Genomic DNA, 14,942 nt, shown 5'->3' on the forward strand with positions numbered 1-14,942 from the left:
AGGTTGGCACTAATAAGAAACAAGAGATTTTTTTATTTTAAGCAACTGATGATGCACATTCACTACATTTTTCCATTCATTTTTAAGAGTTCCTGGCATAATTCTATACCTTCAACCTACTGTCTGAGTTAAAAAGTGATTAAAGGAAGAAATCACTCAGGTATGTTGGCTGTGAAGATATCTCTTGGCTTACCACTACAGCATCTGCCATAGAATTGAATTACTATGTCTGAGAGATGCAAACTGATATACATTTTAATAATTTCATTTCCAACTTACCTTGGAAATAAGTTAACACACCTCTCTCTCCAGTACTTCTAGAGAGATCAGCAGAGAATAAGCAAGACTGTCCAGTTTTTCAAAATCCCTCCTGAATTTAATGTAGTCTAAATACAGAACCCTGGCCAGATCTCCCACTAGTTCCTCTGACAAAAATTAGAGACAGCTGGTTTCCTTCTGGAAAATGATACCTGACAAACCATAACAGAGTATGTGCACTTTGTCAGGAGCAAAGCTCCTGATTCCAACAGCCCCTCCAAGGTCCCTCTTAGCTGTGTAACTTCTCACCTCACATAGGAATACAGATGAAACTTTTCTTCTTTACAGCGTGAAGAGAAGATACCAAGGCAGCTGGTGAGGGTCTGTATTATCAGTTAGTAAAGTTTCCCTTCCTTCCTCTTGTGTTGTCCAATAGGTACTTAGAGCTGTAAGTCCAGTTCTGGTGGAGACCTGATTACCTGAGCCTGGGACTCTGCTAGTCTGGGAAATCCTCTGGCACTGGGGACTGGAGTCCCAGGACTCCTTGAGGAAGGAATTGAAGTACATTAGCCATAGGAGAAACTATTCCACCAAACTCTTCATTGGCATTTCAACATCAGGTGGCAAAGTCCAAGTTTTGTGTTCAGAGGATCATACTGTAATTCAGTGAAAATATGAAATGACATTCCCACAGAGAGGAAGATAGAATACAAATCTAAGTTCCATTAATGCCAGAACAGCAGAAGGAATTTTCAGAGAGGTTTGTGCTACTTCTTATTTAAGGTCTGTAAATTTTACTGTAATTGGAATAGGGTGTATCAACAAAAAGTGTTTAGGTGGGTTTTAAAACTATATGATGTCACATCATATAATTGTCATTAATAAATAATTAAAAAACAAAAACAAAACAAAAACCCCAAACCACATGAAAAAAAAAGCAAAGACAGCAAACCAGCATCCTAAAACCAGAGAACTTTGAACTAGAAAATCTAGGAAAAAATCTATAGAAACCAGGACAAAAAATGCACTTTGACCACAGGGAGAGACAGATGAGGCCTTTTGAATTATTTTAAAATAATACCAGCTCTATTAATGTCTGTGTAATCAATTGACAGATTCACATGAAGACTATGCCAGCTGCCATGTTCAGGCTCCTAACAGGTCAAGAGACCCCCCTGTACATCTAACATCTTCCATCCAAGCTGAAGCTGTCATAACTGAAGAGAATTTTGTATTTTGTATGAATGAAAGGCCTGGAAGCTGACCTGAGGACTCCAGAACAAGGAACAGACAGGTGTCTCTGCCTTTTCTCTCCTTCCTTTCTATTTCTTTGACAAAAAGTGTTGAGAAGGATGGTCAAGGACAATAATCACTGACAAAAATCTTTGTAAACATTTAAGTATTTTGAACATCTTCTAAACTCTTTTCTCATAGAACTTACAACATATTTATTTGTAACCTTTATGTGGAGTGATGTATGTCTGTCTTGTTTGATAACACAGTGAATGTGAATATTTGATGAATGAGACTGCAGGAGATGGCAAAGAGAAGCAATGAGAGAAAGTTCTGGCTGCCTCAAGTTAAAGAAAAATCCCAGTCCCATAAAGTGGTCCAATACTGATGACTTTGCATAATTTTAAAACTGGTGCTGAATCTGTGGTATTTCAGTGGAAAGGAATGTGTGCAGTTCAAACTTTTAGACTCTACTGTAAAGAAAACCACTGTAGTACTTGGTATTGTTATGACAAGTGTAACCTGTTTGGCAAGGTGTGAACATAAACATGTAACAAGTGTTTCATATGCTAAATAAAGAATAATTGCCACAAGATTAAAATCAAAATATTTATTTAGATACATATTTATTTTTAATGCTTGTGATTTTTATGATTTAACAGAGTTGTTTCATGGATAACTTATTGCACAGGTTGTGTAATGTATGTGTTGGGCTGGGGTTTTTTTTTCTTTAATTTTTGCATATTACCTTTTTGTTCATAATAGCTCAAAATGGGAAAGCCATGCTTACCTGTTTCTGTCTTTTATAAAGCATTCTTATTCCTAAGGCAATGTGTTCTGAATGTAAATTGTTTTGACAAATAACCTAGCACCATCAGCAGTATTAGAATGTGTGTAGATAAAAAACCTAGTAGTAAAGTTGTATTCCTTATGAGATAAATGTTAATTGGTGTAACTTTGTCTATTTTTTTTTCTTTTGGCCAAGGCCTTGAAGAAAATACACTGTGACTTAAGAAGCCTTACCATGCAGTACCTAAAGAGCTTTAGATGACTGTACTTCAAGGAGTAGTGTGTTGCATGCAACTGACCTTAGGAAAGAATTAACCTATCACTAATAAATCTGAAATAAGAAAGGAAGCTTGCTTATTTTGTTTGTTGTGTAACTTTACATAGTAAAAAATTCCAAGTAGAAGATCATTTAATTCTTCATCTAAGTGCAGTTGCAAAGGTCACAGATTTCTTTCTAAAGGAAATATTCTCTTGAATTAGGAATTTGTGTATCATTATGATCTTGAGAGTAGAAGCTTTCAATTAGCATACCTTGTTGCCACTGGATGTCACTGTAACTTCACATCAATACAGAAGCATGCTATAATTAAAATACATTAAAATGGATGAATCTGTAAAACTTAAACTACCCATCTTCAGCTACATTCCTTTGTGACCTTTTCACAGGATGTCTGCCCAGCTCAGAGTGACACAAATGAAAGCAGTATATGATTAAACCTCAAATGGAAACTAAGGCTACTGACAAGCACTGCTGCAAAAAAAAATTAAAATCCTGAAACATCAACCTGTGGTAGGTTCTTTATGAGAACCTTCTCTTTAAGGCCTTTCCAATTTCCTCTGAAAGAGCCAGGATGAAGCTTGCACTGGAAGATGTTGCTGGCAGACCTGTGTTTATGCTGGTAATGAAATCAGTGTCAATATTTACTTTTTGATATTTTTTTAAAGATCAATGTTAAATCATAAACACAGCAGAACCACAATAACATGTTTTAGTAATAAAATTGTCAAAACTATGAATTGGAGTAACAATTCTTTTTGAAAATGTTCAAGGCTCTGCTAGATAAAAATTTCTCTAACTTCCTATCAGTTGCTGTTGGTGAAAAGTTTGTGAAAGATGCTTTTTGGAAATGCAGAATTTCAGTCTTCTTCCCTAATGCATCTTTTGGTCACACACTGCAGAGGATTAAACATCAGTTCTTGGTCACTCACACTAGTGCAGGACTGAACTGCTGAACATTCAGAAGAGAGCAGGAACAAACCACACTGCAGCAAGCACTGCAGTTTAAAAGGGCAGCCCTGGGAGCGGGGAGCTGTTTTAACTGGACAGATCAGTTTGTCTGGAATGAAAGACACTGGGAAAATGGATTAGAAGCAGCACTCTATGTGTGTATAAATCACCTTTATGTCTGTATCCAAATCAGTTGTTGAAAAGGCAAAGTCCAGAAATAAGTTTTTTATTAAAACACTGACGATAGTTAAAACACTTTGAGGTACATTAAATAAATACAACTTTTAAGTTGTACAGCCAGTCTCTGGTGGGTTTGCAATGGTTTTCAAGAAATGCTGGGCAGCATCAGTAGCATTTCTGTAAGTACAGTGAAATAAATGCATTTCTGGTTGGGAAAACACTTGTTATGACTTCACTAATAAATCAATTAAAAGTTTGCAAAAATCAAGGCTGAAATTTACATTCAGAAAAACAGCTGTTCTCATCCTGCTGTGGGGGGCGGAAAAAAGTGGAATTCCAAAGGAAGACACTTTTTCCTTTTAGCGTCATCCACTAGTGGCATTTCTGGCAGTCCCGGTTCCTTCCACAGCTCCGTGCTGCGGTGACATACCTGTGGCCCCTGTCAGAGGATGGTTTCCCGGCAGACCCCGATCAGGCTGTGCGGCCGCGGCCGCTCCCAGGCGCGGCCGAGCGGGGCCCGGCGCGCCGCGGCCGCGGGGGAGCTCAGGGCGCCGCAGCTCCGCAGGTGCAGATCCTCCCGCAGCCGCTTCCCGCAGCCCGCGCTCCGCTGCGAACTCGTCATCACCTGCGGGAACAGGCAGGGGCGGAGGAGGGAAGAATGGGGAAAACGGGGGAAGAAAAGTTCTATTTTAAAAGGTTCAGTCTGTGAATAATATTTCATTTAACACTGAAACTCTTCCAAAGAAGGTTCAGCCCTCCAGAACCCCTCCTGCTTCTGTCCTTGCAGCTGGGCAAGGAAAGGACTGGGCACCTGGAAAGTACAGCCAAGCTTTCCGTCTGAACTGCAGTGTAAAATGTATTGCTGCCCAATAAATACAAATTATTTCTTAATAAAAGAGCTTCTGTAGGAATCCTCTGAAGAACTTAAACTGTAAAAACATTTAAATAAGGTATTTGTCTATGAAAACTGGACACACCTTTAGAACATCGGTGGCCTACCTGGTCTATGATATTGGCACTGAAGATGGCTTCTTCCATGTGTCTCTCATCAGACTTAATGACTGACCGTATGCTGTTCACTACGTGACGCACTTCTGGAGGAAGATTACAGTTTGAATGTTCCAAAAATTTTGCCACTAAAATTTTTGTGTCTTTATAGGCCTTAAGGTCCACTAAGGAGTGTGGCCGCTCTTTTGAGACTGTGTGAAAAGCCTTTGGCTTTAGGTGCAGATCGATTTTCCTTGTATCCCTCTGTTTTCCAGTTGGTAGAAAACTGCTCAAAGAATGCTGGCAAGCAGAGGCAGCCATATGAGAACCAGAGACAGGAACTAAAAAAGGGGGGGAAGAATATCTTTAAAGTAATAGTTTAAAAAAAGGAAAAGAGAAAAAAAAAAAAAAGGCAAAACAAATATTGTCACAAAGTTTCTACTTTGTCATAAAATGTCTGTTTTGTTTGAAGAGTAGCAAAAACATGCAGTCAAGTAAATGCTACAAAATGGATAACTTTAACCAGGAGTAACTAGGAGTAATCAAGAGTAAGATCTTCCCATGGCCAAGGAGAACTGCCTTGAGAATGAGTGGGTGGATAATTAAAGCACTTCACAAATCAGACATTTTTGTTACCTCCATCTTCCAGGACTTCAGGTGACATTAATGGTAAGGAAACCCACCAGCTACTCTGTGTTACATGTAACTTGTAAAGTTTTAGGCCCAGCCCCTCGCCCCAACTTGAAAATTATTTCTATTTCTAAACCTCAGAAATTATACGCAAGAGAGATTAGTGAGAAACACAGAGAAAGCAAAAATGCTGATCTAAACCAGAGGACCTAATTCACAGTATTTATTTTCATTTAAGGCAGGTTCCATCAGCATTGTACACCATACATGTATGCTGTTAACTGGCTTTTCTGCCCCAGAATTTTTAAGGCTCATTTCTCTCTCAGAAGCTTTTCATTATTTTTAAAAGAAAATAAGGAAAACCATCCTCTGCTTTAGAAAACCAATTCTCACCTGTTTCTCCTGTAGCTGGAGATAATCCTGCATCTTGGCACTGCCTGCACACAGAGGTCCAGGCACAATTATCACCTTCAACCAAAGGCAGACAGAAAGAGCAAAGTCAAACCCTGCTGTCCTCTGCCCAAAGCAAGGAAAAATACACTGGAACCTTTATTTATCTCCTTTACAGAATGAAACTACTCAGAAGAAATACTGCTTTCAAGATGTCCATTCATAAAGAGAAGCTACTACAGCCAGAAATGCCTTATGAGTTGTTACACAAATAGGAAGACAGAGCTCATGTTTTATGGTTTCCTCTGTAATCCTAAATATTTCAGATCTAAGTGCTGAAACTATGGCAAGCTCCCTATAGAGGCAGACCTCAGACCTTTTCTGTATTTCCTGGGTGGACAGAGTTTATATTGGAAAATGGGGAAAACGAGAAAGATTAATCCATCTAATTTCTACTAAACCAACATTTATTATATTCCTCTTCCTTTTTAAAATATATTATCATTCTTTTCAGTACAAATGTAATACACCATTGTTTAAATTAATGGGTAGGTGACAGGGTGGTACCTGATGAGCCAATCAATAACAAGTGGTAATGAAGCATCTACAAACAGCTCTGGATGCCATCTCATGACAGTTTCTGGGATTCCAACACGAGGATCAATGATGATGAGATCACACTGTACAGTAACTACCACCTGCAGTCTTTTTCATTTGTGACAAGATGGAATAAACCCTCACATTTAGTTGTTAATCTGTTTCCAAGACTGAAAATGGTTTTGAACTTCTAGGCAGCTTAGGAGAGGTTTTCTTCCATATCTCCAGGGACACTTTATAATGAAAAGCTGGCATAATCCTCTCTGGTAGAGTGAATAATTAAATGAAGGAAACAAATGTAAGATGCTAAAAACATAGCAAATCTGTAAGAAATTAAGAGAGACAGCTTCTATTCTGTCTTTAATTTGTTCTATTATGCTTAAGTACTGTAGCACATGAATCATGGCATGGTTATTAAGAGGAGACACTTCAGAGGTTCTGTCTTCCCATCCATTACTAAACAGTTTAATGTACTTGCAGCAAGTCAAAACTACACCACTGGACATGACCCTGAATTATCTGGAACGCAAACACTACAATAATCACTCAGGCACTTAACTGATACAGCCACATAGTCTATCATAGCTGATTACAAATGAAGTTTATTGTAATAAACATCTGTGCTAGGAGTTGAATTTGTCTGCCTTTGCCATGACAAACTTTACAGGGAAAAGGCAGAAAAACATGCAAACTATTAATTTTTAAGTAATTTTTTTAGGAGGGAACCGTGTCTGACAGTGGTATGTGAACCCACCATTTTTATGTTTTTCAGGGAGTACACAGTGAGTACAAAGGCACCTATTAAACTAAACCTTCATTTATAATTTCTCCACTAGGAATGACAGGTATTAAAAAAAACCCCAAGTTTACTTAAAAAGGTTTAATGGGAAAATTATTTGACCATACCATATAGACCCCATCAGGTCAAGATGTGCTTGAAGCAAATGAATTGTGTTTGTCTGGCCTAAAAGACTGGCTTCATTAGATCTCATTGCTGTGGTGTCACTGTCCTGTTGCACGCATGCACCTACCCTGTGTCAAATAATTTCTGTTCCAAACTATGGGCAGTGCATTCACAGTGCAATTCAAAATCCATTTCACAAAAATCTACACAATAAATGTCAAGGTTGTGCTTCTGAACCTCTTCACATTGGCTTGGAGGTGAGGCAGAAAATAAATTAGTAATTTTTTTTATAGTAGAAAGGCAGTGTCTTAAGAAAAACCCAAGCCCCAGCTACAATCTGACCATTGTATTTTCCTTTTTGAGAACATGGGTAAAGCTCTTCCAGCTTCAGTTCTCCAAAATCCACAGTTATTAGTATTAATAATGTGTAGTTACAGCTCTGTCTTTCATGAAGTTAAGTCCACTTGACCAGTTCTTTTACTCCAGGACAATTTTTAAAAGTAAGTGTATGTTACTGAAAAAAAACAAAGCACTTTTTCTTGTGTGTTGGTTGAGGGTGCTCAGTTGGTTTCCTTTATCTTTGCCTATTATTCAATCCCACAGGTATATTTCAAAGTTCTGCAGTAAATATCAACAATCAGCCATGAAAAATCCAGATCAAATGCCTTTTGAAACTTAAAAAGACTGTAAAGAGCTTCAGCTGTTTGTCACAGTTTAGGAAAAATACGCTTCAGGGCTGCTACAAACAGCCAGAATGTGTTACTAGAATTGGGCTCCTTCTAAACTACGTATGATTTCCAAATCAGGTTCAATAAAAAGTAGAGGAAGGAGATGCAATGTAAACCTTCACAGAGTAAAATATTGCAAACTAGTTTGCCAAACAGATGTATGGAGAAATACATCTAGGCTTAACTAGAGACTCAAGTCAATGCTTCCCTGAAGGATTCCATTAGGAAGTGTCTCCGTAGGCAGCAATGTAGGTCAGCACCCAGCCCCTCCAAGTCACTGCTGTTGCTCACCCTCCCGTGTGTCATCTCTAGAACTTTCTCTGCCTCTGCATTCCAGCCTTTGCTAAGCCCACTTACATCTCAGTAATGTCCAACTCCTGTCCCTCCATGCCACTCTTCCAGAGGAGAAGATGGCTGTATTTAGGACACATTAAAAGGGAGCAGGGCATCAGTTCCAGCAGGCGTCCAGAGGCAGCTGGAGCACATGAGCACGGCTGCCCACGGCAAACGCTGCTCAGCGAGCATATGGAGCACAGCTCTGCAAAGTTGCAGAGCCTGATCCAGAACAGAAAGGGTTGTTCTTCTTGACTTTCACACAGCAGAACGGATTCAGAAATTCCTACTTACTGTCTGCTTACTGGCAGCTTCATTGCACATATGTCCTAGCAGAGTAAATGTCATAAAATAAATGCAGACTTCTAGATTAAAGATTCACTTTTCCTGGCTCAGATGCAGAGGCTACATTTCTAAAGGTAAAAGACATTCAATTATTGAGCTAAGTATGAAGTCTCTGAAATGATAGCATAAAGATGCAAGAAGTGCAATAGAACCAAAACATCATCCTAAATGGAACAAGTTATCTCAATATTTTGTCTCCTTTTGATCTGAGCTAGTCACATGATTCTTCCTCTAGATCCCTTACAAAGCCTGGTGAACAGCTCTTGTAGCAGCACAACCCATGACATCTTAAAAAGCTTTTAATCTTTACTTTCAAGCCACTTCTCCAGGTTACCCTTCTGAATCTCTTTTAACAGCTTAGATCCCTTTCAAATGGTTCAGACAGTTCTACATCCCTGCTATTATTCTCTACTGAATCAACCCTTTCTTTTTCACTAACACACATATTTTTATGAAGATACACTGTTCAGCTAACATCTCCTTTTCTCTTCCCTACTTTTCTAAAAGGAGATTCATAGCAGAAGATACATCCATGACAGCCAAAAGCATTCCTTTTCCTTTATCATCTTGTCATGTGTCTCATGTTTATTTCTTTGTCCTTCAAAACTTTTCCCCACACACCCCACGCTGCCACTAGTCACAGTGACAGCCTGTGACATGCCCCAGTACTGCCAATGTCAGTGTCACCTTGAGGAAACACATCCTGCTGTACAACAAGCGTGACAGCTCCAGTAGCAGTCTCCTAAATAAACCCCAGCTGCCATTGCACTTCTTAGTTTAGCCTCCCAGTAGAACAGTAACAGAGAGGTGGGAAAAGCTACTCATTGTTTTCTGAGCAGTGCAGAAAGAATGGTAAAATTTAGAAAAGCCAAAATTAATTTCACTCTGTCAAGTTTCCATTTCCATTCTTAAAATTTTTCAAATTTAGAAAACATGCATGGAGCTAAAGCCTTCACACCTAAAACAATCCTCTTTGGAACACTGCACATAATTTCCAGCAGCACCAATTGCTGCTCAAATCAGTACCAGTACTTTGCTGCCCTGGGGTCCCACACCTACCTTCAGTGGCAGAGGAGCAGGACACGGGGGCACTGCTGGAGCGGACGATGTTTGAGGCTGGCTGCTGTGCCAGGTGCTGCTGCTGGGCAGCAGCCTCGGGGCCACTTGCACGTGGTGAAGGATTTGCAGGCCCAAAACAGGGAGAGGTCTGGAAAGTGGCAGGAGGCTGGTGAAAGTCCACACAGCAGGTTTTCTTCTGCTTCAAAGGCGGCGTGGCACTGCTCTCCTGAGCAGAGCTCTGCAGTTCTCGTTCTGAGGGGCTGTAATTCCCTGAGGAACAGTCCAAGGACCTGCCGTGGGCACAGTTCTTTTCCTGTCCTTGAGACCTGTCTGTAGAGGCTCGGCTGTGGGAGCTGTCCCCCTCATCAGGAAAGCCCTCAGAGCGAGTTCTGTGAAACCTGCAGTGAGTGTGGCAATCCAGGGCACTGCAGCTCTGGTCTGCAGCCCCCTTGGGGGTTATGCAGTAGGGAGAAAGATCTGCAGATTGGAGAGATCCTTGAACTTCCAGCGAACAAAGATCCTCAGAGGAGTAGCTACGGTCTGGGATATCAACAGCCTCAGAGACCATCAAAGAGGTGCTCTCAACAGAAACTGCAAAACAAGAGATTCAGAGAAAAATAAAAACTTCTTGCCTACCCTCCCAATCTTATCCCTCCCCATGTTCTGTAGGCTGACTTAAGTTGAGCAATCTGCAAGTTCTTTTATCAATAAGAACTCAAAAGGTCTCAGATGAAGAATGCCAAAGCAAAAAACACTGAAGTAATTTACTTCTTTCTAGTGTCCTTCAGAAAAGATATCTTTGTGCTGTTCTCCATACTGACTTCTCAACTTTAAATAAACAGACCCTGTAGTGCTACTTGTCTACTTGCATCCCCAACATCTGTGCTTCAGGCAGCAAGCTTCCTATTCAGCTTCCTGGAAGCCATGGAGGAAACTACTCTTTGGAGAAGAAATGTGAAGGTCAGGAAGCCACCCATGGCTGCTGACAATGAAACACAAGCTGCAGGAATGTGAGGGGCTCTTTGAAGAGAAATGACAGTTGCCAGATCCACCTCAAAGGGCTCAACTAGAGCTTGCTTTGTCTAGCAAAACTCTCCTCTGTCCTTCCAGCCCCAGCCTCTGACTGTGAAAAGGTCCTTCTTGTCATGCATAACCTGAATACAAATGATTCTTTCGCCATTAGGAAGGGGAAGGGGAGGAGGAGGACGAGGACAAGGAGAAGGAGGAGAAGGAGGAGAAGGAGGAGAAGGAGGAGAAGGAGAAGAAGGAGAAGAAGGAGAAGAAGGAGAAGAAGGAGAAGAAGGAGAAGGGAAAGCCTGCTCAAAAACCCCACTTCCATCTCTAAGGAGACACTATCACCTTGTGTGCTGAAGTCCGGGGTCGTGTTCCTCTCCCCCAGGCTCGATTCAGACACTTGCTGAGCAGCACCAGTGACCTAAATGAACATTTGGAATGAAAGAGCTCATTAAACTGCAACTCACCAAACAAAGTGTAGTGCTCAGGATCTGAAGGACACACCTGACAATGCTGAGTCACTTTCATATGAGCTGCTATTCAGACTGAAAGCTATTTAAATTATTTTACATCTTTGGGTCAAGAGCAAATGCAGGGCAAAGGCACATGCTCAATGCAATTTTACATTTTTCCAGAATCTGCAAAGTAAATTCATCTTGAATTCACAGGCACTTGGGGCTGCAGGCTCACACTACTAAACTTAATACCTGAGTTTAGTAAAAGCAATCTCTCTTTCTACAGTCTGCATTTCTCATTTCTGCATTGTGCTTGTTTTTTGTTGACCACATCATATCACCCTAAAATAGGAGACAGAAAACCAGAAACCACAAAAACAAGCAAAAGAGCAGAATTTTGCTTTAGTTATTTGTGAGGATGTTAGCTGTTAATGTGTTTTGAGGCCCTTTAACGTGGCTGCCACCCAGGTGCTCTCCAGCCTGGTGGAGATTGCTGAATGGACACAGCATTACCACTCACCTTTTTTCTGAAGGGGTGGATCTAAGGGGGTAACTTCCCTCCAATTTTGAGAATCATGTGAATAAAATATAGAATAATTCCTGCTGGAAAGACTGGATCCATAAATACCTGAAATTTAGGAAATTTTCTTTCTACTGATTTGATTAGACTTTGGATTGGACCTTGTTGCCAATATTGATAGATTTTTAGCAGTTCTTTGGGAATGTGATTATCAAAAAAATTATTCCAATAAATAGCTGGTAACAACAAATGAGAAAAAATACAAAAAAGATTGAAAGGAATGAAACTGATACCATCTTGAGCAGAAAGCATCATATCTACTTCTGTCTGTAGGGCCACAATTAACTAGTAGAGCTTATTATGGTTGGTGACAGTCTAGAAATCAGCATCAGCCACCTCTGTGCAAACCTTTTTGTCAAGCACTTAATCTGTGTCTGGCCTAAAAATTGGATGTGACACAATTAGTCTGAAGCTATTAGGGAAAGAGCTTCCATTTCACATGCCAGTGTAGATTAAAGCACATATATTTGTGCATGACTTACTGTGTTCACTGTTTTCTTTCTTTCTTTCTCTCTCTCTCTGTGATCCAGTGACCAGAAACTTCTTTTGATAGAAATTTTGGTATTAAAAATTATTTTAAGGTTTAGCAAATACAACTCCAAGCAAAGAACAGTACCACAAATACTTTAATTCAGCAAGACATGGATAGAGGACTGGGAAGCAAAAGGGAAATCACTCAACATTTTTAAATAATTCCCTTGGAAATTTCTTAATGGATCTTTCTTGATTGTAGCAGACTATCACATCTGTGGTAAAAAGTAAAATGTGATGTTACTGAAAGTGACACTTGGATCTAACTGTGGAAGTTCTGGGAACTAACTAGAAAAGTAAGAAATTAAAGTAAGAAATGCTCTTTGTTGTTGTAGAAAATTCAGACTGACTACCTTTTGGTAGAAATAGCATAATGTTTTAAGGGTGTTTGTTTCTTTTTAAAAATCTAGGCATCCTAGAGGCTTTCATAAATTCTTAATCTAGATGCTTTCATAATCACTGACTTAATCACTGACTGGAAAACATCAGCAGAGAATTTGTGCTGAAACATTTATTGACACTCTACATTGTCTCTGAATAATTGCTGAATGTACTTTCTATGCATTTGGAATTGATTAACCCTCTTGCCTGAGGGAAGGAGAACCAGGGTTTTAATTGTAGCAGGTAACACTGACAATTTTGAAGGCAGGTCAGAGTTTTGGTTCACACAGGAACAGCACATGGTTTCATGCAGGCTCCTGCACAGCCAAGGGTAACAAAACCTTATTGAATTCCACATCCTGAGACAGTTACTAAGCCATCAATAGAAAAAAGGAAGAAAACCTGTGCTTTTAACAAGTCTGCAGAGCCTACAGGTTAGAAAACCTTATAAAACACTGTCATTGATTTAGTTCACTCACAATGCTGATCTGTTTGTTCTTATCTTTTCTACATCCCAGTCAATACTTTGCATGGAAAACACTGAAAACCACTTTTTTTTATAGTCATGAAATGGGAATTCCTAATCAGTACAGATGACAGCAGCAATTTTTACATGGATGTAACCACTTAAATTAGCACTGACATTTGTTGCCCATAAAATGCATGAAATACCGAGTCTAATTTGGTACAATTTAATAAAATTCTAAGGACCTCAATCCATTTAAAAACAAATAAAACCTATTGCTTGATGCACAGTAAAAGGTTTTACAATTATGACATTATTACATAATGGTTCCCAGAAGCACTTTTGTAGCTAAATCCCTGACATGATTTCCATTGCCAAGCCTGCCTTTGAGGGATTTATAAATCTCATTATTTCAGTTCCTACTGTACTGTGCTCTATGGGAGCATTTGCAGCATGTAAGAACTCAGGTCTCCATTTTGTTCTTCTTGTAGACCCAAAACTGTCTTAGACAGCTCAGCTGGGACACTAATTGCAAAAAATACACAAAGGCTTTTGTTGTCAAGAAAAATCTGTGACTGTCACCGTAGGCTTTGGTTATCTCTGCCAGTGAGCTTCAGTGCTGAGACACAAAGCCTGTCACAAGCTCTCTGAACAGCAACTACCAAGTTCATTACACTCACTCCTGGTAAGAAACTACATAATTATCACTATTAGAAATGAAATCACCACTCATCTTCACTGGTGATTAGAACAAACACCTCTGGAGCTCAGGGGGCCAGGCAAGGTGCTGATACTGATTCCAGATGCCAAAAATTAGCAGTGAATGCATCTACTTATTAAAGCCAAGCTCTTTTGCAAGAGCATCTTCTTTGTGGCTTTAAGTCACATCTTGTTAAATGATATTTTTGTTACATGCTGGTGCTATTGTGCTGCTGCATGTTGATGCTCACACCAAGAGTGGTACCAGTTACAGGACTGTCCAAAGTGATTTTGTGCTTTACTAAAAATAGAAAACTAATCCTTATTTAGTACCACATATGAATTCTTATCACAGATAGGAGCCTTCTCTTTCCCCCCAAACCATGCATGATTCATATAACTTTTGTCCATATTTTTTATCACTGAGAAACACTCACTTCTCCAAGGCTTGCAGGTTCTGCAAGTTCCTTCTAAGGAAAAAGGATGCAACTTGGATTAAAAATATTCTAGAAGAAAATGGCCTTGAAAACTCCAATTTTGCTGTTCAGCAAGGAACTTCACTCACAGCGGTTTATACAGATTCATTTTATTATAGCCAAACAAATCAAAAGTAATGCAATGTTTGGCCAGTTTGTTGTGTTGGGTGGAGGATATGGCACAAGGCAAGGATCAGAAGATCTGTCAGAAACTGCTTTGTCAGTCACAAAAGCTACAAAGATAGGCATATCTCGGGGAGATTTAATAGTATTTTTTGAGGCTTAGCATTTCAACATTCTTTTTCTCTCAGACACTCATCTTATTAATTATCTTAATCATCTTGTGTATAATAGTGAAAATTTGTATAATTTCTTTAGGTCTGTGGTTTCAATTCTGGTTTCCCCCAACATGGAAATAAGCCACTAGGAAATATTTCAATGTTTTATTTTGGGGAAAGGCAAAGTAGTCCCCTCTGTAATGTGGCTGCAATTTGGCAACCTGAACACAGGTATTTCCTCAGTGTGCTATTAATAGCTGATAAAGAATACCCAGAATGTTTGACTCCTGGAGTTTTACTGAAGCCTGAAAGAAATTAGAGCTTCTAAAAACAATTGTAAGTATTTTCCCTTTGTGACAGCTGATTCAATTACCACAAATCCCTTCAAGGAGATGCTGGAA

The 14,942-nt window shown here is 39.6% G+C and overlaps 2 protein-coding genes across 12 annotated transcripts in view; one reads left to right on the top strand and one right to left on the bottom strand.

Moving 5' to 3' along the window:
- Window positions 1-2,628, top strand: part of APBA2 (amyloid beta precursor protein binding family A member 2) — an 85,051-nt gene extending 82,423 nt beyond the window's left edge. For all 5 annotated transcript variants that reach the window (XM_039723209.1, XM_039723205.1, XM_039723206.1 and 2 more), the window contains one exon: window positions 1,374-2,628. In XM_039723209.1, coding sequence (XP_039579143.1) covers window positions 1,374-1,445 — 72 coding nt within the window. In that variant the 3' untranslated portion in view covers window positions 1,446-2,628. The remainder of the gene's footprint in view (window positions 1-1,373) is intronic.
- FAM189A1 (family with sequence similarity 189 member A1) overlaps window positions 2,448-14,942 on the bottom strand; it is an 86,326-nt gene continuing 73,831 nt past the window's right edge. For 6 of the 7 annotated variants that reach the window (XM_039723215.1, XM_039723214.1, XM_039723213.1 and 3 more), the window contains 5 exons: window positions 11,021-11,096; window positions 9,662-10,252; window positions 5,699-5,773; window positions 4,688-5,016; window positions 2,448-4,313 (listed from right to left, as the gene is read on the bottom strand). In XM_039723215.1, the coding sequence (XP_039579149.1) occupies window positions 4,131-4,313; window positions 4,688-5,016; window positions 5,699-5,773; window positions 9,662-10,252; window positions 11,021-11,096 (1,254 nt within the window). In that variant the 3' untranslated portion in view covers window positions 2,448-4,130. The remainder of the gene's footprint in view (window positions 4,314-4,687; window positions 5,017-5,698; window positions 5,774-9,661; window positions 10,253-11,020; window positions 11,097-14,942) is intronic. The other variant, XM_039723216.1, reaches the window with a different exon arrangement.

This window comes from Passer montanus, unplaced genomic scaffold (genome assembly GCF_014805655.1).
Source record: "Passer montanus isolate IOZ18808 unplaced genomic scaffold, ASM1480565v1 scaffold5, whole genome shotgun sequence".
Lineage (NCBI taxonomy): Eukaryota > Metazoa > Chordata > Aves > Passeriformes > Passeridae > Passer > Passer montanus.